Source organism: Stegodyphus dumicola, chromosome 2 (genome assembly GCF_044657685.1).
Source record: "Stegodyphus dumicola isolate Sdum_Otavi_A_Nest chromosome 2, ASM4465768v1".
In the NCBI taxonomy this organism is placed as follows: Eukaryota; Metazoa; Arthropoda; class Arachnida; order Araneae; family Eresidae; genus Stegodyphus; species Stegodyphus dumicola.
This window is the reverse complement of record NC_140769.1, coordinates 163,642,844-163,664,542: the sequence shown is the minus strand read 5'-3', so window position 1 is coordinate 163,664,542 and position 21,699 is coordinate 163,642,844. Positions and strand designations below refer to the sequence as shown.

The following is a 21,699-nucleotide window of genomic DNA, read 5'->3' as shown; positions in this document are numbered from 1 at the left end:
ATAGCACTGGTCTAACACAGGTATTTTGAAACAAAATACCTATGTGTCACACTCTTCTGAAATGACATACTGATTTTTTTTTCCATACTTTGATTCTATGACTCAAATTATGCCCAAATGCCAAGTTTTGTAAAAAATCGCACAAGCGGCTTTTAAAAAATCAGCTCTCAAAATTTCAGCTCCTCAATATTAATTGAACTCTCTTTTTATTAAACTTACATGATATCATCTTTCATAGTTCGGAATTTAGGTTTAATCCAAATAAAATTCGCAGATATTTTCTGATTTATTTTTTTTAATTTGTGTTTTTTTTTATTAATTTTTATAAATTTTGGGGGAAAATGTTTAAATTATAAAATATAAAATTTATACTATCACCTTAAAGTAGATCTCAGCACACCCACCAAAAATTAGAGTTTTTTATTCAAAATTTCCAGGAATATACATGATTTTACACATTGATGCATTTTGAAATTTGGTCTATTTGTTATAAGCAATAACACCAAATGTGGTTTACGCAGTTTGTTAAATTTTATGAAAGAATGAACGATGCAACTGTTTGTCACTGATAGCAAAAAGCTAGATAATTTTTCCATTCACACACAATAAAAGGGAAATAGTCACCACAAACTAAGAATTTTGCTAAGTGAATTATTCTGGCCGCAAACAAAAAACGTGCACCAAGATAAATTTTTTAATTTCTCAGTAAATGTCTCACCAAATTTCAGAAAATGTAATATTTAGGCATGATTTGATTTGTAGAATCGAAATATTGAAAAAAATCAGTATGTCATTTCAGAAAAAAGTCTGTTTTTGTCTCAAAATACCCACGTCAGAACGATGCTGCATATAAATCTAATATATACCCTAAGTTGTGCTTTTGAGACATGAAAAATGCAAATTAAATTTCATCAATCAGCCCAGCAGAATGGGAGATATATAATTGTCCTTTTTGGGGGGATGTGCAGAGTGTACCACTTCATTCTTTGTAAAATGAAGATTGACATGTATTGTATATATACCTTTTCAACATATTTCTGCAAAGTCCTCTGATATTTTACCTATGGACTATTATGCTTTAGTCTCTACAAAGAGCTCTTTCTAAGTGCAAAAACCCACCATGATTGATGGACTCTGGAAAGTAGTGAAACAGGAATAGAAATCGAAAATCCCTTGGAAATTTTACAAAGAACCTTTCTACTGTGGAAATCGCGATTATAATCCAGAAAAAAAGGCTATCAGAGCTAACATTTAAAAAAGTACACTTTATATTTTAAATATTAATTAAATGGCCCCAAAATTCTTCTAAAATGTGTAAAAGCATTCTGTATTTAATTATTGATGGCAAACAGTTGAATCATTATGCTGGCAAAGAAGGGACAGATTCGGCCGTGTGATTATTGGCATGAAATTTTAGCACCCAATCTTTATAAATAGGCCATTTTTTAAAACAGAGTTGTAACTGACATCTTAGCACTTCTCCAGCTGAGAAGATAAAAAAATTCCTTCCACCCTTACTGTGCAAGATACCCTAAAATATGCGGAAACATCGAAATTATGCCAAATTTTTTCGCATTTTACCTGGAATATGGTCATCTAGTTAATGATATTTAGAAACAGGTACCTTTTCATCCAATCGCACATTATAATTTTTCTCTGTATGAAGAACAGGTATTTAGACATCAGTGAAAAGTCCGATGGTTGATTGCGTTATAGTAACAGATGGTAATAAAAAGAAACACAGAGGAAATCCAGTTCTTGTTCCAGTTTTGAGTCACTATGGAACGGTACTTTTTAACTGCTATATGATGTTCATTGTATGATCAACCTAATGGGCTCCTAAAGCTGATTCTTATATTGACACTAATAAGACTGCATATGAATATGAAGTTGGAGAATACCATCCAAGCTAATTATTACATGGAGCATAAATTAAAGTCCATTCACCTTATCACATCCAATCCCTATGAGTGAAAGATGGTTGCTCACCTTAGGAAATATATCTTCTGTTTGACTCATCAGATTTTGCTCATTGCACTTAATGGCTAGGCTAAGAAAGGAAGGCATGAAATTTTCTCCTTGCTTATGAAAAAGTGTCATTGCTGATGTTTGAAAGAAAACACATTAATTACTATGTTAGTAAAACTTATTAGCATAGTATTTTGTGTTTAAATATGCTAAAAGACAAGGACAAACCGAACTCCTGGGACTCCTTCTGAAGAAATTCATGTGTGTGTGCATTCATATGCTCCCAGCATTGTGGTCAATGCTAGGCACAATTTTATGCAAAAGTTCGCCTGTGGTTTAAGAAAAGGTTATTTATCTGTAATGCATAAAGTGTGCTTCTCAGGGAAAAAAGGAGAGGGGGGTCAAACTGATTGTTCATAATCAAGTGTGTCAGGCTGACTTACTTTATGTGGACTCAAAGTATTCCAGCCTTATTTATATAAATTTAGTGACTTCTAATAATAGATTCGATACATTTCTAAGTATTATTCATAAATTTCAAAACTGTTTTACACAGAATTCAGTTACAATAAATTTCACATCTGAATACAAATTTCTATATTATATTTTGCGCTTATATTTTGCAGTATTATTTTGAGAACTGCCAGTTGTGCTGAATGGTGCAGAAATTACTTTATTTTTCTCAAACCTATTTTTAACAATGGAAGTATTGACTACAAATCCATTTACTTTACGTATTTTATAACTTTCAATAGAGCCTTTTATCTTAACTCTCGAAGAATTTACTTCTTCTTTAAAAAATGCAAGAAGCAGTTCCATTGATCGAGAATTCTAGATAAGCATTTCTTTAAAGACAGCCAGCGTGTACACACGTTTCAAAATTTTTCCCATTTCAGTATTATGCAGCTGTTGGAACTGTTTCAATTTTCCCTTCCTTTTAGGACTCCTTTCAAGATAATAATAAATATCAACAATGTGTTCATACACATTTATTGGTAAAGAAGCTGCCCCTTTTTCAGCTGCTAAATTTAAGAGGTGACAAGTGCACCTCATAATCTGCAAATCTGAATTTTCCTTTCTTAAGATGCCTGCAACACCAGTCTTCAAGCCTACCATTACTGGTGCATTATTGGCACCAAGTGCTAAGCAATTATCCAGAGGGACTGCATTTTCTTTTACAGTTTTAATAATTAGCTGTGTTATATTAAAGCCTGTCAAATGTCCTTCTAAAGTGGAGACAGAAAGTAAACTTCACTCAATTTCTGAAGACTCTGGAAAAAAAAGAAACAACAATTGGATACAGTTTTGAATCGGTATTTTTGCTTCCATCCATAGAGAGACAGAACAGAGCTGCTTTAATGCAATCAATAACTGAAGATTTATTTTTCAAATCCATTTATTTAACAAATGCACCTGCTTTGGTCCTTGCACTTGAGTATTTCTTAGTGATTTCACTATCGGGGAAACATTTTTCTAAATAAAGCTGCAGTGTGATCCGATGCACTCAGTCGCAGGTTGTGCTCCAGTAAAAACGCAAAGAACAGACATTCTGCATTAATCACTTTTTGCTTTTTTGTTTCCGATGAAATATTTAATTTTTTGTTTTTCTCAAAACAACTCATGTTGTCTTTGTGTTTCTGTGTACGCAATGTTTGAGAACATCCGCCCTTCCACCATGCGAAATCGAAAAATCGCAATGACAGACGGTAAACATTGCAAATTTATTACATTTCCTTGAGGAAATAATGGAAGGAAAGTCAACTGTGTACGATTTTTGAAACATACACGAGTATTTCACCTTTCTCGCAGACATAACAAAAGATGATAATTTCTAAAACTATTTCCCGAAGGACAAGATGAACGAAATAACTAAAGAACATCCAAATAACAGCCTTGAGCTTGCTTTGTGCTCATTGGCTAATATATACCAGATGACACGCAAAGGAGCTCGATGCCGATTGGAGAACAACGTATGCTCTCACTCACAAAGCAGAAATTCTCATCTGATTCGCAAGGTTTTGTTTTAGATATAATCTAGATAAAATTCAATTGCTTTCAGATGTCCAAAATCCTTTTTTTTTTTTTTTTTTTTTTTTTTGTTCATATAACAAAGTATTAAGCCAAGTTCCATAAAATTCATGAGAAATTTTAAGAATAAGAAAAAAGTCAGGAGAAATATATTGTAAATCGGGTTGGTGGGAGAGCAGTCGAAAATCGGGAGAGTTTCCAACTCTGCATATGAAGTTAAAGTTACTTTATGGCAGTATAAATATTACATACACAGGTAATTACAAATAAATATTGTTTTGAAATAAAAAAGTTCAATTTTAATATTTTTTTGCATGGATTTGGCTTGGGTTTGGTTAAACTGATTACAACAAAGCACACAGCTGTCTAAAGGAAGAGATGCCTCTGTAGAGGACTTTCTTAGGGAAATAGGGCCCATACATATATTACACATGGGGAAAAATATGAAAACTTTCACACAGCCAGCATGTTTGCCAAGAATCGAACCCTAATGTAGTACCAGTGTTCAGTGACCTTTTTCACTAAACTACCGGTTTGCTATTTTTACATGAAAGCCTGTACCTCAACCTACTTTTCAATAAAATTACTACCAATATTAAAGCACTTGTCAACAGTAGATTAAGACAGTTAAAAATTAAATAAAATTTAATATGAAAAACCACTTTTAATATCATTAGGGATAGGAGAATGGAATTTTCTCAATTTAAGTTTCCTTAATTCAGTAAATTCATGGGGAATTATTGCTGGGAAAAATTTTTATAAATGCTAAAACTTTAAAAGTGGAAAATTCAACTATTAGAAAAGTCGTAAATGTGATAAAAAAAAAACTAGAAAAGGTGGCAGTTAAGCAGGAATGGGGTAGAAAAAAAGGGAGAAAAACGCAGAGAAACATGCCAGTGAAAAATTTTACATTAGGTAAAAAAAGCCAATCATGGGTTTGCATATATTTAAAATAAAACTCTATTTATTTCAAGGATGATCAGACACAGGTCGTCTTCCTCGAAGGCAAGGTATGACTGCACTCAAGAGAGTGAGTTTCACTAAGATCTACATCAAATATTTTTGGGCCTAATTTTGAATATAATCAGATAAACATCTACACATATTATCTCAGAAATGATTAATTATGATCTTCCAGCTTCTTCCAATTATGTTCACAAATCCCATAATTTGAAAAATGTTTTTAATAGCATACAGTTTTCTGAATATCACTGATAATTATGTGAAACACAATTTATCATACTAAATAGCTTCCTCTTACCTGCAGTTATTTATTTTACAGCTAAATGAAAAGTAATAAATTCAGTTAAGATATATTTCTATGGTTTTGAATATAAATGCCAAAAAAAACATCACAACTGTTTCTCTAGTATATCTGCTTTCCCATAAATACACTCACGTTTGTGAAAATTGCAACACCAAGAAGGAATCGTCATAATTGAATGCAATTTAATACACAGTTGAGTGGTAGTGGTACAAATAAATGATTAAATGTTCAAAGCAAACAAACAAGAACAAGAGATCAGAATCAGTATTTTGTGTGGCCACCACGCGCCGCAATAAGTGCTGCTACACGACGTGGCATGGAGTCAAACAAAGTTTGAATGTCTGACTGAGGAAGAGCATTCCATATCGTTTGTACGCGTACCCAAAGTTCGTCTGCAGACGCAACAGGACGAGGATCACGAGCAAGACGCCGACCAATGACATCCCACACATGTTCAATTGGCGACATATCCGGGGAACACGCAGGCCAAGGAAGAAGCTGTACCTGCTGCGCTGCAAAGAAGGATTTAACAATCCGAGCAGTATGAGGGCGGGCATTGTCCTGTTGAAATACAGCGCCTGGCAAGCTTTGAAGGAAGGGAACAGCTTCGGGCTGTAGAACTTCACGGATATACCGGTTGCTGTTCAGATTGCCCACAATTCGTAGCAATTGAGATCGTCTATGATATGCTATGGCGCCCCAGACCATAACTCCGGGTGTTTGTCCACTGTGGCGTTCGATAATGCACTCCAGAAGGTGGCGTTCACCGGCATAGCGTCTGACACGAATGCGGCCATCATGGTACCACAAATTAAAGCGGGATTTGTCAGAAAACACGACATGCTGCCAATCAGCACGCCAGTCTCTATGCTGATTGGCCCATTGTAGCCGCAGGCGGCGATGGTCGTGCGTTATGGGGATCCTGTATAAAGGAGTCCGTGCGCGCAATCCACACTGCAGCAGACGTCTACGAATTGATGAAGCACACAATGAAACACCTGTAGCTATTGACCACAGTGCTGCCAATTGTCTAGAGGAAGCTGTACGGTCCGTCCGCGCCATGCGGACCAGGTGTCCATCATCGCGAGCTGACGTCACATTTCGGGGTCCACTCCCGGATTTCCGAGTTGTCCGACACTCGTCCGTCCACTGCTTCCAAACGCGCATCACTGTGCTGCTGTTACGCTGCACACGAGAGGCTACTGCACGATACGACAATCCAGCTTCACGAAGGCCGATGATTCTCCCTCGTTCAAACTCTGTAAGTTGTTCAAATCTCGCTCTCTTTCGTCGACGAGGCATAAGTACAGATTGAGTTAACGTTTACCACTAGCAGATAACCACCGATAACCATACACGCCTCGCTACAGCCGTCTATTTATTCGGATCCATCAGCCGTTCAGAGGGCGCTGCTCAGCATACGCATGCGCTACGGATTTGCAATTCTAATCATTTGCATATCATGCGCTACTTTGCATTTCCTGAAAATTTCAGCTCACTCGCGTAAGTCCTTCATGGTGTTGCAATTTTCACAAACGTGAGTGTATATAATTTAAATGATATAATATCAATAACTATTATAAAAACAAAAACAAACTTACTGTGATTACTAACAGCTGATGAGGTGGGAGTTTCAGTAGAAGACAGAAAAGAGAGGTCCATGAGTGTTGACACAGCTTGCCCAGAATCTAAAGGATTTACAAGTCCACTGCTGTTCCAGTCAAACTCTACAGGAGGAATGGGGTCCTATACAGCAAAGGAATAAATATAATTAATGATCAACAACAACACAAGAATACACATTAAATGTGTACAGTATAAAGTCTGCAATCCGGAATCGTCGAGACTTTGGAGATTCCGGATTTGGGATTTTTCCAGATCCATAATTTGAAAAACGTTTTCTGAATATCATTGATAATTATGTGAAACACAATTAGATCATCAGTTTAAATCTAGTAAGATCGCATGTAGAAATTATTAAATTAAAACATGAAATCGTGATTTATGAAATAATGAAGTGAAGTATTTATGATCTAAAGGGCATCAAAATTTACAAAAAAAAAAAAAAAAAAAAAAAAAGCTTAATATTTACCTTATTAAACATTTCTTTCAATGTAAGTTGTTTAAGTTGCTTCGTTTTTTGTGCTAACACTTTCTATTAATTCTGTAAACATACATAATCTCTTGTTCAGTTACATTGTTGAAGTCCTGTAACTGCTGTTTTGAGAATTCTGACTAACTTGTCAATCGAAATTTTCTCGTTTTCAGTAACTTATCTGTTACTTTCTTCACTATCAGTAGTACTATTTTCTGGATCTACTACAGATTTCGCCATTCATTGATTGATTGATGATTGAAAAGCATTGTCATCACAATGAAAAATTTCTTTTGTATCATCTTCATTTATTACCACTTCTCCACATTTCTTTACAAAATCCGTTAACTGGTAAATGTCACCTTTGTTTTGTGATATCCGAAAATCTTTAAAATTAGCGGCTATCATCATCAAATTTAAATATCCTTCACTATACATAATATTTGGCTATGCATCATGAGCTTGGCGACTAACAGCAAGTTGCTCCGTTAACTTTTATCCTGCTTCTATCGTGTACTGAGACAATTAAGCCTGAATTGTATTACTTTAGTATTGTATTTTAATTATTTTAATGCAGATTAAACATGTTTCATCATTATTTAGCAGCAAACTCTTGCATTTTAAACCTGCACATATGTATTGATAAAAACTTAAACCATTTTATCAATTTTTTTTTCCAACAATAAATTAAAGATAATAGCTAAGCTATAAATAAAAATGTACAATGAGTTTCTATATCATTAATAATCTATAACATACTCATTTTAAAAGAGAAAAGTTTATCTCTAATCAGTACTATAATACAAAAAAAAAATAAGATTATGAAATGTTATATTTGATAATTTTTAAGACTTGAGATAGACTGGAACACTTATCAGCATGGAATCAACTAGAATTACATTAAAAATGTTTCCCCAAGGTAAAAATAACATAAAAGTTCAGATTGTTTAAGCATTCTTAAACTGATCATTAAAAGAAACGAAAAGGAAAGCCAGTGCTAAGGTGAGGCAGTTAAGACAAATATTACCTTACCAGTTTGCTAAGATTTTCAGTTTTGCAAAATGATGGCAAATAAGTTGGTTATTTTGTCAAAATGATAACATGGATTAATGTACTATTAATACAAACAGTTTCAATTTAATACTTACTCGAGGACTACTCTGATTTCTATCTTCTGGCTCCTGGTTAGCTGAACTTGTTTGACCCTTTATTGGTTCTAGCAGACTCAAACTTGAAGCGAAAATTGGGACGGAGGACGTGCGCAACTAAATGAAAACGAAGAAAAATCCGTTTTTTCAAACAATATAGATTATTACAAATTTACATAAATTTAAAAATCATAATTAGAAGATTCTGAGAATGCATAAAGCTTACCTTTCTCAAATAAAAAAAGACAGGTTATAGAAGGCAACAAAATATATTAGTATAAGGCAGGAAAACACACAAAAATGATCCTAATAAAACATATAATAACAAACGGAATTCATGATATTCTTTTTCATAGCCATATCGCAGAAATGATTCTCTTTATTGTGTAATTATTAATACTGACTTTTCCTCTCAAAAAACATGAAATTTTAAACATTCACAAAGACCAAATGTGTGCATTACATTTGAAAGTTAACAACTATTTTTGAAGTATGTAACCAGAATGACTTCAAAGTTTCAGAGGAAGATTTGATTCACTTCAGAACGTAGACTTCAATTGCAACAAAAAGTTCATAGTAAAGACTAACTATGCAGCAGCTAAAAACAAGATGTACAAAAAAGGCTGTAAAAATTAAACGCATGTTTAGCAGAATGATGTAAAGCAACAGAAATATTTACATTTACTAAATACCACCCTGATTAATGTGGCAGTTGATGGTACTGGCTATCATATTGTTGGACTCAAGTTCAAATCCTGAAGGCATGAATCATCTCTTTGTACATATATAGTTTCTTTATAGCACATGGCCTTTAAAATTTCGAGTTGAATATCTCCTTGAGTGGTCTCTGGTAGAGGAGGAAGGATAGAAGCCATTTGGTTTTCGGTTTCCCCGAGGTTTCCTCCATCAAACTCGGTTGGAGCTCGGCAAACTCATACTGTCCCCTATTGGTCTTGGTCAACAATTCATTTCTTGCTTTTGGCTTTGATAAATATATGTACCTAATCTGAATTATTAGTAACATCATTTATTATACATAATAGTTTTTTACATTGGAAAGATTTCACAGTTAAAGGGCACAGCTGTTTCTTCCCTTATAAGAAGATTCTAACTGTAACTAGGGGTTCACAGAAAATAATAACTATGGAATGTTTGAAATCATAAAATGTCTGTCCTGTCGCAGCAATAGTAAAAAATGTAAATTTTCTTGAATAGGCACAATAACAGTGCCAAATGAATTGTGACCATAAATGCTAATTTAAATAAAAAATGGAATTTAATCCCCCTTGACTGCCAAGTTTCTCAGTCATTACAAATTCAACATTTCAGCATTTTATGCAATCAAAATTCTTCCCCTTCAATATGAAGCTATCCTATCTATGTGATGCGCAATCAGTATTTCTATGTTTCAATGTCTGAGTGCTCCTACATCAGTACTTCTGAATGTTGCTTTCATCACATTTTAATTGGACAAATGCATCAAGAGCGAAATGGAACATTTATTCCCAATTTATTTTCAGTAAAATATTTAAGACATTCAAAAAGTATGCATTCAGTCCAAAATCCAAAAGTTGAAAAGTCTTGCTTCAGCCATCTTTACAATATTTAGAAGGGGGGGGGAAAGAATGTGTGTTTTAAATCATGAAAGTGGTTTAACGCTTAGGAGATTTTAGCATTACACATAGTTCAAGGTCGTCAATCTACGCTTAACGTGGTTCAAGTACAGATGGAGGACAAAATAATGAGAACACCTGTGAAAAAGTATGACGTGTTTCACAGCTGCAGTACAGAAGCGCCACCTGCAACAGAAGTCTGCCACCTTGTAAGTGTAAAGAGGAAGGTATCAGTCTCTCAACAGCAGTCACCTGTGTTGCATGCTTCGATCGAAATGTCTGTGACAAGTTGAACTGGCAGACCTGTCAGAGTTCCAAAGAGGAAATGATAGTTGAAACGCGTTTAAGTGGAGCATCGGTTACGGAAACAGCAAACCTTGTGGGGTGTGCAAGGAATACAGTTATGACAGCGTACAGGAAAGAGGGTAAGAAGACGTCTTTAAAGCACAACAGTGGCCAAAAGTCAAAGCTGGCTGATAGGGATAGATGAGTCTTGAAGCGCATAGTAGCTCGTAAGCACATGCAATCGTTATCTGAGATAACATGCGAAATGAACAGTCATCTCCAGCACCTCGTTTCAACAAAAACTGTCAAAAGGGAACTTCCTGCTGCGAACATTTATGGCAGAGTGGCAATTGGTAAACCCTTCGTGACAGGAACTAATGCTTTCAAGCGACGCCAATGGTGCAGAGATCACAAAGGCTGGCCCCACAGCAGTGGTAACAGGTAATATGGTCAGATGAATCGTCATTCACCTTTTTTCAGACGACCAGACACGTTTATGTCTGGAGAATGGCCAAAGAAGTGTTTCCTCCTGACTGCCTCTTACCGACTGTGAAGTGTGGAGGTAGTGCCACTATGGTATGGGGTGCAATATCTTGGCGCGGTCTTGGGCCCCTTGTTATTCTGCATAGGAGGATCACATCCAATCACTATCTAAGCATTCTACATGATCATGTCCATCCTTTTGTCCAGACTGTATTCCCTTGGGAACGACCGCTTTTTCAAGACGACAATGCCCCTATCCAAACTGCTAGGCATATTGAAGAATGGTTCGAAGAGCATGACGATGCAATTGAACATCTCGCTTGGCCCCCTCAATCTTCGGACTTGAATATTATTGAACATTTATGGGCATATTTGGAGTCCAAACTTCGTTCTCGATTTCCACCTCCATCTGGACTTTCGGAATTAGAGACCGCTCTGCAGGAGGAATGGCTTAATATTCCTTTAAATATTAAATAAATCCATGACCTTTAAGCATCTATCCCCAGTCGCATTCAATCTGTACTTCAGTCAAAGAGTAGTCTACCTCTCTATTAATAAAAATTTTCTATTATTTCATAGGTGTTCGTATTATTTTGTCTTCCATCTGTATGTGCAATAGAAAATTATTATTTGTACTTTTGCTTTCCTTAATAGCATTTTGTCAGATGAAAACTCAAAATTTTTTTATCTTCGTGTGAATTGTTTTCCAATGAGACTTATAAGATTTTTTTATGAGACTTAAAAGGTACATTCTGCCTCCTTTCTGCATGCCTTTGTGGTGTAACTGCAGCACGCTTGGAGCATAATCGAGAGGTCCAAATTTGAGTTCTGGCGAGGGCAATGCACATTTTTCATGTCTCTTGCTTCAAAATAAGCTAATAGGTATTTCCTCCCTCCTTTCTGTATGCCTTCGTGAGGTAATTGGTAGCACACTCTGCGCAAATTCAAGAGATCCAGGTTCAAGTCCTGAGGAGGGCAATGCTAATTTTTCATGTCTCCTGCAACAAAATAACCTAATATCTCTACAAGAAAAAATTATTAAATATGCTATGGACTCTACATTTTGCATAAAGTTTCTAAAATTTGATTGTGCTGTTTTAAGAATTTGAAATTATTGTTTAAAAGCTTTAACTATTCATAATTATGTGTGATATTATTTTAGGAAGGGATATTAATATCTTATATCTTAATATTTTTGAATTTATGTTGAAAATTTTGAATTGCTGATAAGAATTTTTAAAAAATAATAAGAAGAAAATAAATAAAAAGATTAAGAATAATAAGAAAAGAATAAAAGAAAATAAATTTGAAAAATTAGTATAGGATATGATAAAATATTAGTGCTTTTGAGTTTTACCATAGAAGAATTAAATGTTTTGATACAGAATAGTGTAATAACGCATAAAAATATGAGTAATTCAAGATATTTTTTTTAATATAATGGAGTGCAGTTAATTTTTTTAATATAATGTTATAGTGCAGTTAAAAAAGGTCAGATGCCCTTAAACAAGAGACGGAGGCCTATATTAGTAACTGCCGCAAGCATCTCTTTAACCATTGGTGAAAATTCATACACTAATTTGTTGATGTGGATTTTCTTAATAGATGGAAATGTTTATATTAAAAGAAAGCTGCGGGTCTTCCAGTTTGTATAAAATAAGTAAATTAGAATGTTGATATTCACAGAAAGCATAGTTTTAGTATCGATATTTCAACTTTTGTTTCGAATGATAAAATAATTAAATTATAATATTTTGAAATTTCTTATGATTTTGTAACATAATTAGCAGATGTATTTAAAATGTTTATATTTGAAAAGTTTTAAAAGTTTCCCTAAACAGATACAATTATGAAGTTTACCTATTTTCTTATTTTGTATTCAAAGAAATTATATATGGTCCATATTATTATTGTTCTAAGGCAGTGTAGAATTTTATTTATAAAACTAGCAGGCAAGCCCACCAGCTGAGCCTGCTTATCATTGTTCGTTTTTAAAGAATTCCGATGTTAAAATTCGCCGGTATTCGAAAGTTGGAGCGAACTACCAGTGTTCAGTGGTTTTGCGAGTGCTGCACCTGCTTTATTCACGTATGCATTCAGAAGATACTGCACACACGTTACACATGAGGAAAATCAGGAAAACATCCATGCAGCCAGCCCGTTCCCCGGGATTCGAAAGTTGGACCGAACTGCCAGAGTTCAGCGGTTTTACACAGGCTTTGCCCGCTTTATTCTCGTATGCATCCAGAAGATACTGCATAGACGATACTCATGCAGAAAATCACGAAAGTATCCATGCAGCTAGCCCGCTCACTGGTATTCGAAAGATGGACTGAATTATCAGTGTTCAGCAGATTTGTGCGGGATTTATATTAAAAAATTATCTTGAATTACTCATATTTTTATGCATTATTACACTATTCTGTATCAAAACATTTAATTCTTCTATAGTAAAACTCAAAAGCACTATTATATTTTATCATATTCACGTATGACTCCAGAAGATACTGCCTACACGATAAACATGTCTAAAATCATGAAAACACCCATGCAGGTATTCGAAATGCACCCTGTCGCGGGTATTCAAAAGTTAGATTGAACTACCAGTGTTCAGCGGTTTTGAGCGGGCTGCGCACGCTTTCTTCACATATCCATCCAGAAGATACTGCATACATGATACACATGCATAGAATGACGAAAACACCGATGGAGCCAGCCCGTTCGATGGGATTCGAAAGTTTGACCGAACTACCAGTGTTCGGCGGTTTTGCGCGGGCTGCACCCGCTTTATTCACATATGGATCCAGAAGAGACTGCATACACGATACACATGCGTAAAATCATGCAAACACCCATGCAGCCAGCCCATTCGCCGGGATTCGAAAGTTGGACCGATCTACCAGTGTTCAGCGGTTTTGTAACCACTTTATGCATGCAGAAGATACCGCATAAACTATACACATGCGGAAAATCACAAAAACACCCATGCAGCCAGCCTGTTCACCGGGATTCGAAAGCTTGACCAAACTATCAGTGTTCAGTGACTTTACCGCTCAGCCGCTAATGGGCCGTTGTAGAAAGAGTAATCGTGAAAATTTTCTGGTTTGTTATTCAAACAGTAGATTCGTTATTAAAATTCCTTTATTTTTTTATAAACTTCAACATAATCACACACAAAATTGTATTAATATATATATATTAATGCAATTAATAATTCATAATTATTTATAATAAGAAAAGTTTCCATATACCATCTCCAAGGAACACATATTCAATATAAAACCCTGAACGAAAAAAAAATGTTTAGTCAAAATTTCAATTAGTACTTTAAATAGCAATTTCAACTTCTTGTTTAAATATCTGCATAGAAAATCTTTAATTAAAAAAAAAAAAAAAAAAAGTAAATTTTAAATATTGAAAAAAAAGTAGTTATTGTCATTGATTGCAATTTAATCCACTTATCAATGGGATAAACCAATTAACAAATAAATGAAGAAAGTGTGTCGATTTTATCACACACAAAATTGCAAATGTATAAAATGTGAATGCAATTTTTAAAGGAACAGTAACAGAAATATATAACACGAATGAATACATCTTTAAAAAAATAGGAAGCAAAACATAAAATATATCGCAAAAATCTAAACGCAGATACTTCTTTCAAGTCGGTAAGTTAATTAGAAAAGTTATTAATTTTTAAATAGTTTTCCATGTTTAAATCCATGAACTTTGACCTTTTTGTCAAAGCATCGCTCGAGCAGATGCCAGCTTGAGACTAATTTGATATAATTAGTTTTTCTTTATTTCGGGTGGTAAATGTTTGGTAATCATTTCTTTAATAGCTACAAAAGTATTATTATTATTATTTTTTTTTTTTTTTTTTTTAAATTTTGAGCTACCACTTTTTGCCCCTACATGAACTCTACAAAATATGACTTCAAATGGTATCTTGCCACTATGTTTCTTTTGTGTTTTTTTCTTTGTCTCACTATGTTCTTTTTTCGCCATTTTGAACAAACCCAAACCTGCTCAATATTTTGTGTATGAACTACGGAATGTGAATCTACATAACCGAATTTCGGGTTCACTTTGAAAAAAGTGAAACCATATTTTGAATTCTTCTTAAAGGAAGTGCTGCCTTCATGCAGAACATTCAAAGCAAACTGTTTCATATTAACAACGTATATGAGTAAAGCCCTAAAAATTAAATACAGCAAGATCACTTGCTGAAAACCAAATCCAGAACAAACTACTAGTGTTCAGCAGTCTTATCCACTGTAAGGCTCATGTTTGTGTTTTGCATCATGAGAACCCCCCAAAAAGAAATATTTGTTTGAATATGTGTGGCAACAGAGGTTTCTTGTTTGTTTGTTGTTAGGAAAATAAAATAACGCTATCAGTTCATATAGTCTTTGCTTGAGTTTTAAATGAATTCTAAACAACCTAATTTCTAAATTCTATTACTATTTTAGATTTTAATAATCCGTTATACGGCACAGCCGGTATCTTAAAAAATTAATAAAATTTTTTTAAAAATAGTTGAAATTCTTTTGCGAAAACTTCTAAATAGCTTTTGCAAAAGAACTTCAACTAACTACTTTTGACAAAGAAATGGCTGAGTTACCATTTCTTTGTTGACCACTTTCGGCAAACTTAATTACATACACTTCTGATGAATATGGCTATGAATATTTATGAAGTTTTCATCTTTTATATATATAATAATATTGTTTTAATAATTACAATATTATTTTGTTCATAATATTTTTAAAAGTAGTGTTTTATTGATAAATAATACTTGCTCACTTTACTTCTAAGAATTTTCCCAAACTTAATTAATTCCCCTTGCCCTTTCTCAACAAAAGCAACTATAAACAAACAAACAAATAAAATGTCAACAATCATAAATACTGTTTCAATTTCTTTAGAGACACAAACGCTTTGTCATTTAACAATTGAACAGTTGAAAACAACTTATGTTTCAGAAAACTTTTGCTCAAAAGAAATAAAATTGATTTAATCTCGCATACTGTGGAGGGTAATACCAAAAGAACTGATAATGCAACTTTAGGTGAATTAATTACTCTTTGTATGCAATTATCCAATAAAGATTAATCCTGAAGAAACACTTCTTGATAAAACAGAATTATTGAAGCAAACTGAATAACTAACGAAACAATTTGAATTTTTATGTAATCAATCTCATCCATCGCTCCCACCTCCCCCATCTTCTTAAACAGATTCAAATATTACTGCAATGCTCATTACACTGATGGAGACACAAAAATTCTTATGAGATAGACAAATATCTCCCCGATCTCCAAATTACATCTACCAAGAATATTGCCCAAAAAAATGCCATTGATAATGCCTTTAAATGGCTCAAGGTCAAAAGAATTTCAACATTGATTCACTGATCAGATGAAATAAAATTAACTAATGCTATTTCTTGCCTTGACAGATCAGCAAAAAATTGGCAGTTGACAACAGGGGAAAATTATAATGATTGGATAGGATTGGAACATGCTCCTGTCTCAAGATTTAAAAGAAGCATAACAATGAAAGAATTTTTAATACAACAAAATTGCAGCATAGCAAAACTTTATAGTTGATTACATTCCCGCAAATGATGCCATGCTGGATAAAGCTCCTTTTACTATTCCATAGCCTGACCACATTTCAATGATCATTGGTGACACTACAGAAGAAAAATGGCAAATCACCTTGGTTACCCAGAATTTTATCACTGTCGAAGAATTAATTGACAGGGCAATATTGATGCAATTCGAAACATGAGAACAAGCAGCATCAGTCTCCAAGATCTCAAATTAGATCTTCTAATATAAGTAATGAGCAACGCCACACATATAATCCCAAAACTGATAACATTTACATACTTGCCAACCTAGGAACAGATTTTTTTCAACTCAAAAATCAGATTTTTTTCAACGGTGAAAAGACTTTTTAAATGATAAAAATATACTTTTTTTTATAATGAATGAACTTTAAAAAAATATCTTAAAGTTCAGTTACTAATTCTTAAATACAAACACTACAAAAATACTTACTTGTAAAAAACATATTTATTATTTGCATCTTTTAACAAAAAATAATACTTTAATCAGTTTTCGTATAAATGCTATTAACAGTGGCAGATTTTGCTTTCATTAAGAAAGAAACTTCCTAATTTTGTTCATAGCAATTGCCCCATAGGCCTGCTTTTGCTATTTTTAATAAAAAGTTTTAATGTGTCACTACTAAATGTTACATCTAAATTTAGTCCTTGTTTTCGTAGCAACATTGAAAATCCTTTCGCATTCTGCATTACTATGGGGAATTGTCAGAATGGCCAACATTATTCTAGACGGTTCACTATACTTTAAAATTCCATCAGGACTTTTCAGTTTTCCAATTAAACTCCACTGGGTGTCAATTCTAGCTGGTTTTATAACTTTATCCGAGTTTTCTAATAGTAAACTGCAAAACTGAGTGCAATTTTTAAAAAATGCATATGCATGAAGGGGGTTCCATTGATTAAGGATTCTAGATAAACATTTCTTCAAAGATAGCCAGCGTGTACATATATGTTTCAAAGTTTTTCCTTCCTTTTAGAACTCCTTTCAAGATAATAAATATTAACCATGTGCTTGTCCACATTTATTGGTAAAGAAGTTGCTCCTTTTTCAGCTGCTAAATTTAAGAGGTGACAGGTGTACCTCATAATTTGCGAATCCGAAGCTTTTTTTTTTTTAAGATGTCTGCAACACCAGTCTTCAAACCTACCATTTCTGGTGAACCATCAGCAACAAGTGCTATGCAATTATCCAGAAGAATTGTATTTTCGTTAATTATTAGGTTGTCCGGAAAATAATGCAGGTTTTTGCAATTGTTTATTTTTCCTGTATATTTTTAGCAACAAAAATATTTTGAATTACACTGGTTTATATATCATTTTGAAGCTATATTTTTGCTCTATATTTCTATAATAATCATTTTGCTCCATAATTATTTTAAAAAATATTTACTAGTGTTTTTGTTTAGATGTCAAAACGGGATTTTCTGCAAATTTACTTTTATGAGTACAAGCTAGGCCACAGCGCAGCATAAACCACTCGAAATGTCAACGAGGTATGGGGTGAGAAGTGTATTAATGAATCTACAGTTTAATGGTGGTACTAAAAGTTTCGTCGTGGAAAATTTGACCCGGAAGATCAAGAGCATCGTGGACGCTCTTGAGCTGTTGTTGACTATAATTTGAAGACTTAAATTGAAACAAACCCGCGCATAACTGTTTGAGAGCTTGGTATAAGCAAAACAATGCTTTTTGGTCACTTGAACTGTATAGGAAAGTCAAAGAAGTTCAATAAGTGGGTGCCTATGAATTGAGCGAAAATTTAAAAAATCGCCATTTTGAAGTGTCGTCTGCTCTTCTTCTCTCGGGGGGGGGGCTTTTCTTGATCGAATTGTTACATGCGATGAAAAGTGGATTCTCTCCTACAACTAGAGACTTTCAGCTTAGTTGTTGAATCCCGGTCAGACACCACAACATTTTCCAAAGCCAAATTTGCACCAAAAGAAAATTATGGTGACTGCTTGGTGGTCTGTGGCCAGTCTCATCCAACACGGCTCCCTAAATCTGGAAGAATTATGGCAGATAAATACTGTCAGCAAATCAACAAAATGCACCAAAACTTGCAACGCATGTGCTCGGCATTGGTCAACAGAAAGAGGCCAGTTCTTCTCCATGACGATGCTCGGCCGCACGTCGTGCAACTGACCCTACAGAAATTGAACGAATTGGGATACGAAACTCTCCCTCTTCCTCCATATTTGCCTGACTTCTCGCCGACCGATTACCACTTTTTCAAACATCTGGATAACATTCTGCAGAAGAAAAGCTTCAGAAACCAAGACGAGGCCAAAAACGCCTTTGACAACTTGATCGCGTCCAGAACTCCACAATTTTATTCTACCAGCATAAATAAACTTGTATCTCGTTGGCAAAAATGCATTGATTTGGCTGGTGCTTATTTTGATTACTATAATTGTTTTTGAATTGAGTTATGATACTTTAAAGATATAGGTTAATCATAATAAATATCTGCATTATTTTCCGGACAACCTAATAGCAGTAATAATTCTAAGGTGGGAATAGAAAGTAAACTACACTCAATTTCTGAAGACACTTGATTAAAATAAACAACAACAATTGGATACACTTTTGAATCGGTATTATTCCTTCCATCTGTAGAATGGCAAAACGGAGCTGTTTTAATGCCGTCAATAACTGAAGATTTATTTTTCATACCCATTTCTTTAACAACTGCAGCTGTTTTGGTCCTTGCACATGAATATTTCTTAGTGATTTTGCTATCGGGAAACATTTTTCTAAATAAAGCTGCAGCATGATCCTATGCATTCAGTGGCAGGTTGTGCTCAAGTAAAAAGGCACAAAACAGGCATTCAGCATTAATAACTTTTTGGTTCTTTGTTTGCACAGTAAAATCTAAATTCTTATTTTTTTAACAGAATTCATATTGTCCTTGTGATTTTGTGTACTCACGTGCTTGAGAACATCGGCCCTTTCACAACGCGAAATTGAAAAATGGCAATGACAAACAGAGCACACAGCAAATGTATTACATTTCCGTGAGGAAATAGTAGAAGGACAGTCATCTGTGTACAATTTTTGAAAGGTACTTTTTTTACTTTTTTCGCAGACACAATTAACACAAAAGACCATAATTTCTTAAACTATTTCTTGAAAGCATGCGCACTCACACTAGTCAATGACAAGATGACCGAAATAACTGCTATAATCTTGGTTTGTGCTCATTGTCTAATATATGCTAGATGATGCACACTGGCGCTCGATGCCGATTGGAGAACCAGAACATAATGTTTTCGAACGCGTATGGTCTCACTCACAAAGCAGAAGCGCGGCATAATTTTTTACTGACAAAACGAGTTTGGTTTTCTTTTAGATGTAAGAGAACGAAGTATTAACCCAAGATATATAAAAATTGTGAGAAATTTTAAGAATAAGAAAAAGTCGGGAGAAATATATTGAAAACCAGGTTGGCAGGAGAACGATCCAAAATCGGGAGTCTCTCGCCTAAATTGGAAGAGTTGGCAACTTTGCATTCAATGTATTACTTGTTGATGATGTGGACATGTAAGTCATGCCTCTTTTATGTGCAGTTTACCACCTCCTCAACGAGGTTCACCAACAGCTCAACTGAGAAATACATCAAGACAATTTCAAGAATTAAACAGCCAAAGGAATACCCTGCTTCCATTTTATAGCAGCTCACCTATTTCTACTAATAACAGTCTACACAACATCACCAGTTCGAACTTTCAGGATTTAAGCCTCAACACTAATCGCAAATCGACAACTGAAAGATCTGTGCCCACAAATACAAATGACAATCATTCTATAAAATGTATTAGAACTCATTCTAATACATTTTATAGAAGAATGTATTAGAACTCATTTCTAATACATTTTATAGATAAGTGTCCATTAACAGCCGTTATTATTAATAATGATATTAAAATGAAAACTCTGTGTGATCCCTGCGCAGACATCACCATTATTCTACAATCTTGCATTTCAGTTGATATAGTTATTCACCAGTGCCGGCAGTTCCAAGTTGTCAACCATGAAATAAAACCCATCAGTTGGATTTCTTTGAACATTAGTGTTGGCAACAAAGGGCAAATGATGTCCAAAGTTGGAATCCGCACCCAGGCTTCCAGGCTTTGATTTGACTGGCAGCAATATGTCCAAGCTAGATGTACTTAACATAACGAATAATTACGTATTTCTGCTGCATCTGCACTTCACCTGTTTGAATGCATTCACACATCAAAATTTAGCACTAACCGTATCACTTCTAGCAAACTCTCATTACTGCCATTAAATGATAATGTTCTGCCAGAAGCAACACTAAATATACTTCCATTTCAAAGAAACTCATTCTAAAACCTGTAGGACTATCTGTGGCCCCAAAAAGCTGAACTGGATGCTTTAACTGCAAAATTTTTGGCATGTTGTATTCAAAAGATGATAATATTGGACTATGTCTGTATGCGGAATTCAAAATAGAATTACAACATATGACAGACCTACTAAACGTCCACCATATTGCCAGTTTTTTTAAATGTTCAAATTAATAAATAATTAAAACAAGGAGATCACAAACTCTCTCTGCAATTCAAGGGACCATTTGTTATTGTTTGTCCAGTCAGGCCTTGTGCTACAAGATCCAAGTCAACAACACCAAAGAAAAATTTTTTAGAGTTGTCCATGTGCAACATCTTTGTCCTTACTTCCATTAAGATATGCAAATCAACAAAGTTACAGCTCAGAGGAACATGCTTCAAACTAAAATTTATTCTAGTTGCCTAAATTTAATTTTGAGTAGCACCAAATGTAAGGCTCATTTTTGTGTTTTGCATTTGCTCCCTCAAAAAAAAAAAAAAAAAAAAAAAAAAAAAAAATCGACTTGTGGCAACAGTTCTTTGTTTTATGTTACAAAAATAAAATAATGTTGCCGGTCTTACTTAGGTTTTAGTAAATGAATTCTAAACAACTTAATTTCTAAATTCCATTATTATTTCTAATTTAAACTTTCTAACTCTACTAATCTGTTATACCATATACCCAATGGTATTTTTTACCTGTTAAAAAAACTTCTTTTATACAGTAATAGTAATGATATATTCATTACATTCCAGCTGAACAAGACTGAAAATTTAATAATAATTTGAAAACTTAAAATGCAGTGATAGAACATTATAGACCAG

At 34.2% G+C, this 21,699-nt stretch overlaps 1 protein-coding gene across 1 annotated transcript in view; it reads right to left on the bottom strand.

Annotated features, from left to right (window-relative positions):
• Afti (aftiphilin) overlaps positions 1–21,699 on the bottom strand; it is a 74,927-nt gene that overhangs the window by 21,117 nt on the left and 32,111 nt on the right. Inside the window, exons 5-6 of the mRNA XM_035356143.2 lie at positions 8,507–8,623; positions 6,865–7,009 (exon numbers count right to left, since the gene is read on the bottom strand). Coding sequence (XP_035212034.2) covers positions 6,865–7,009; positions 8,507–8,623 — 262 coding nt within the window. The remainder of the gene's footprint in view (positions 1–6,864; positions 7,010–8,506; positions 8,624–21,699) is intronic.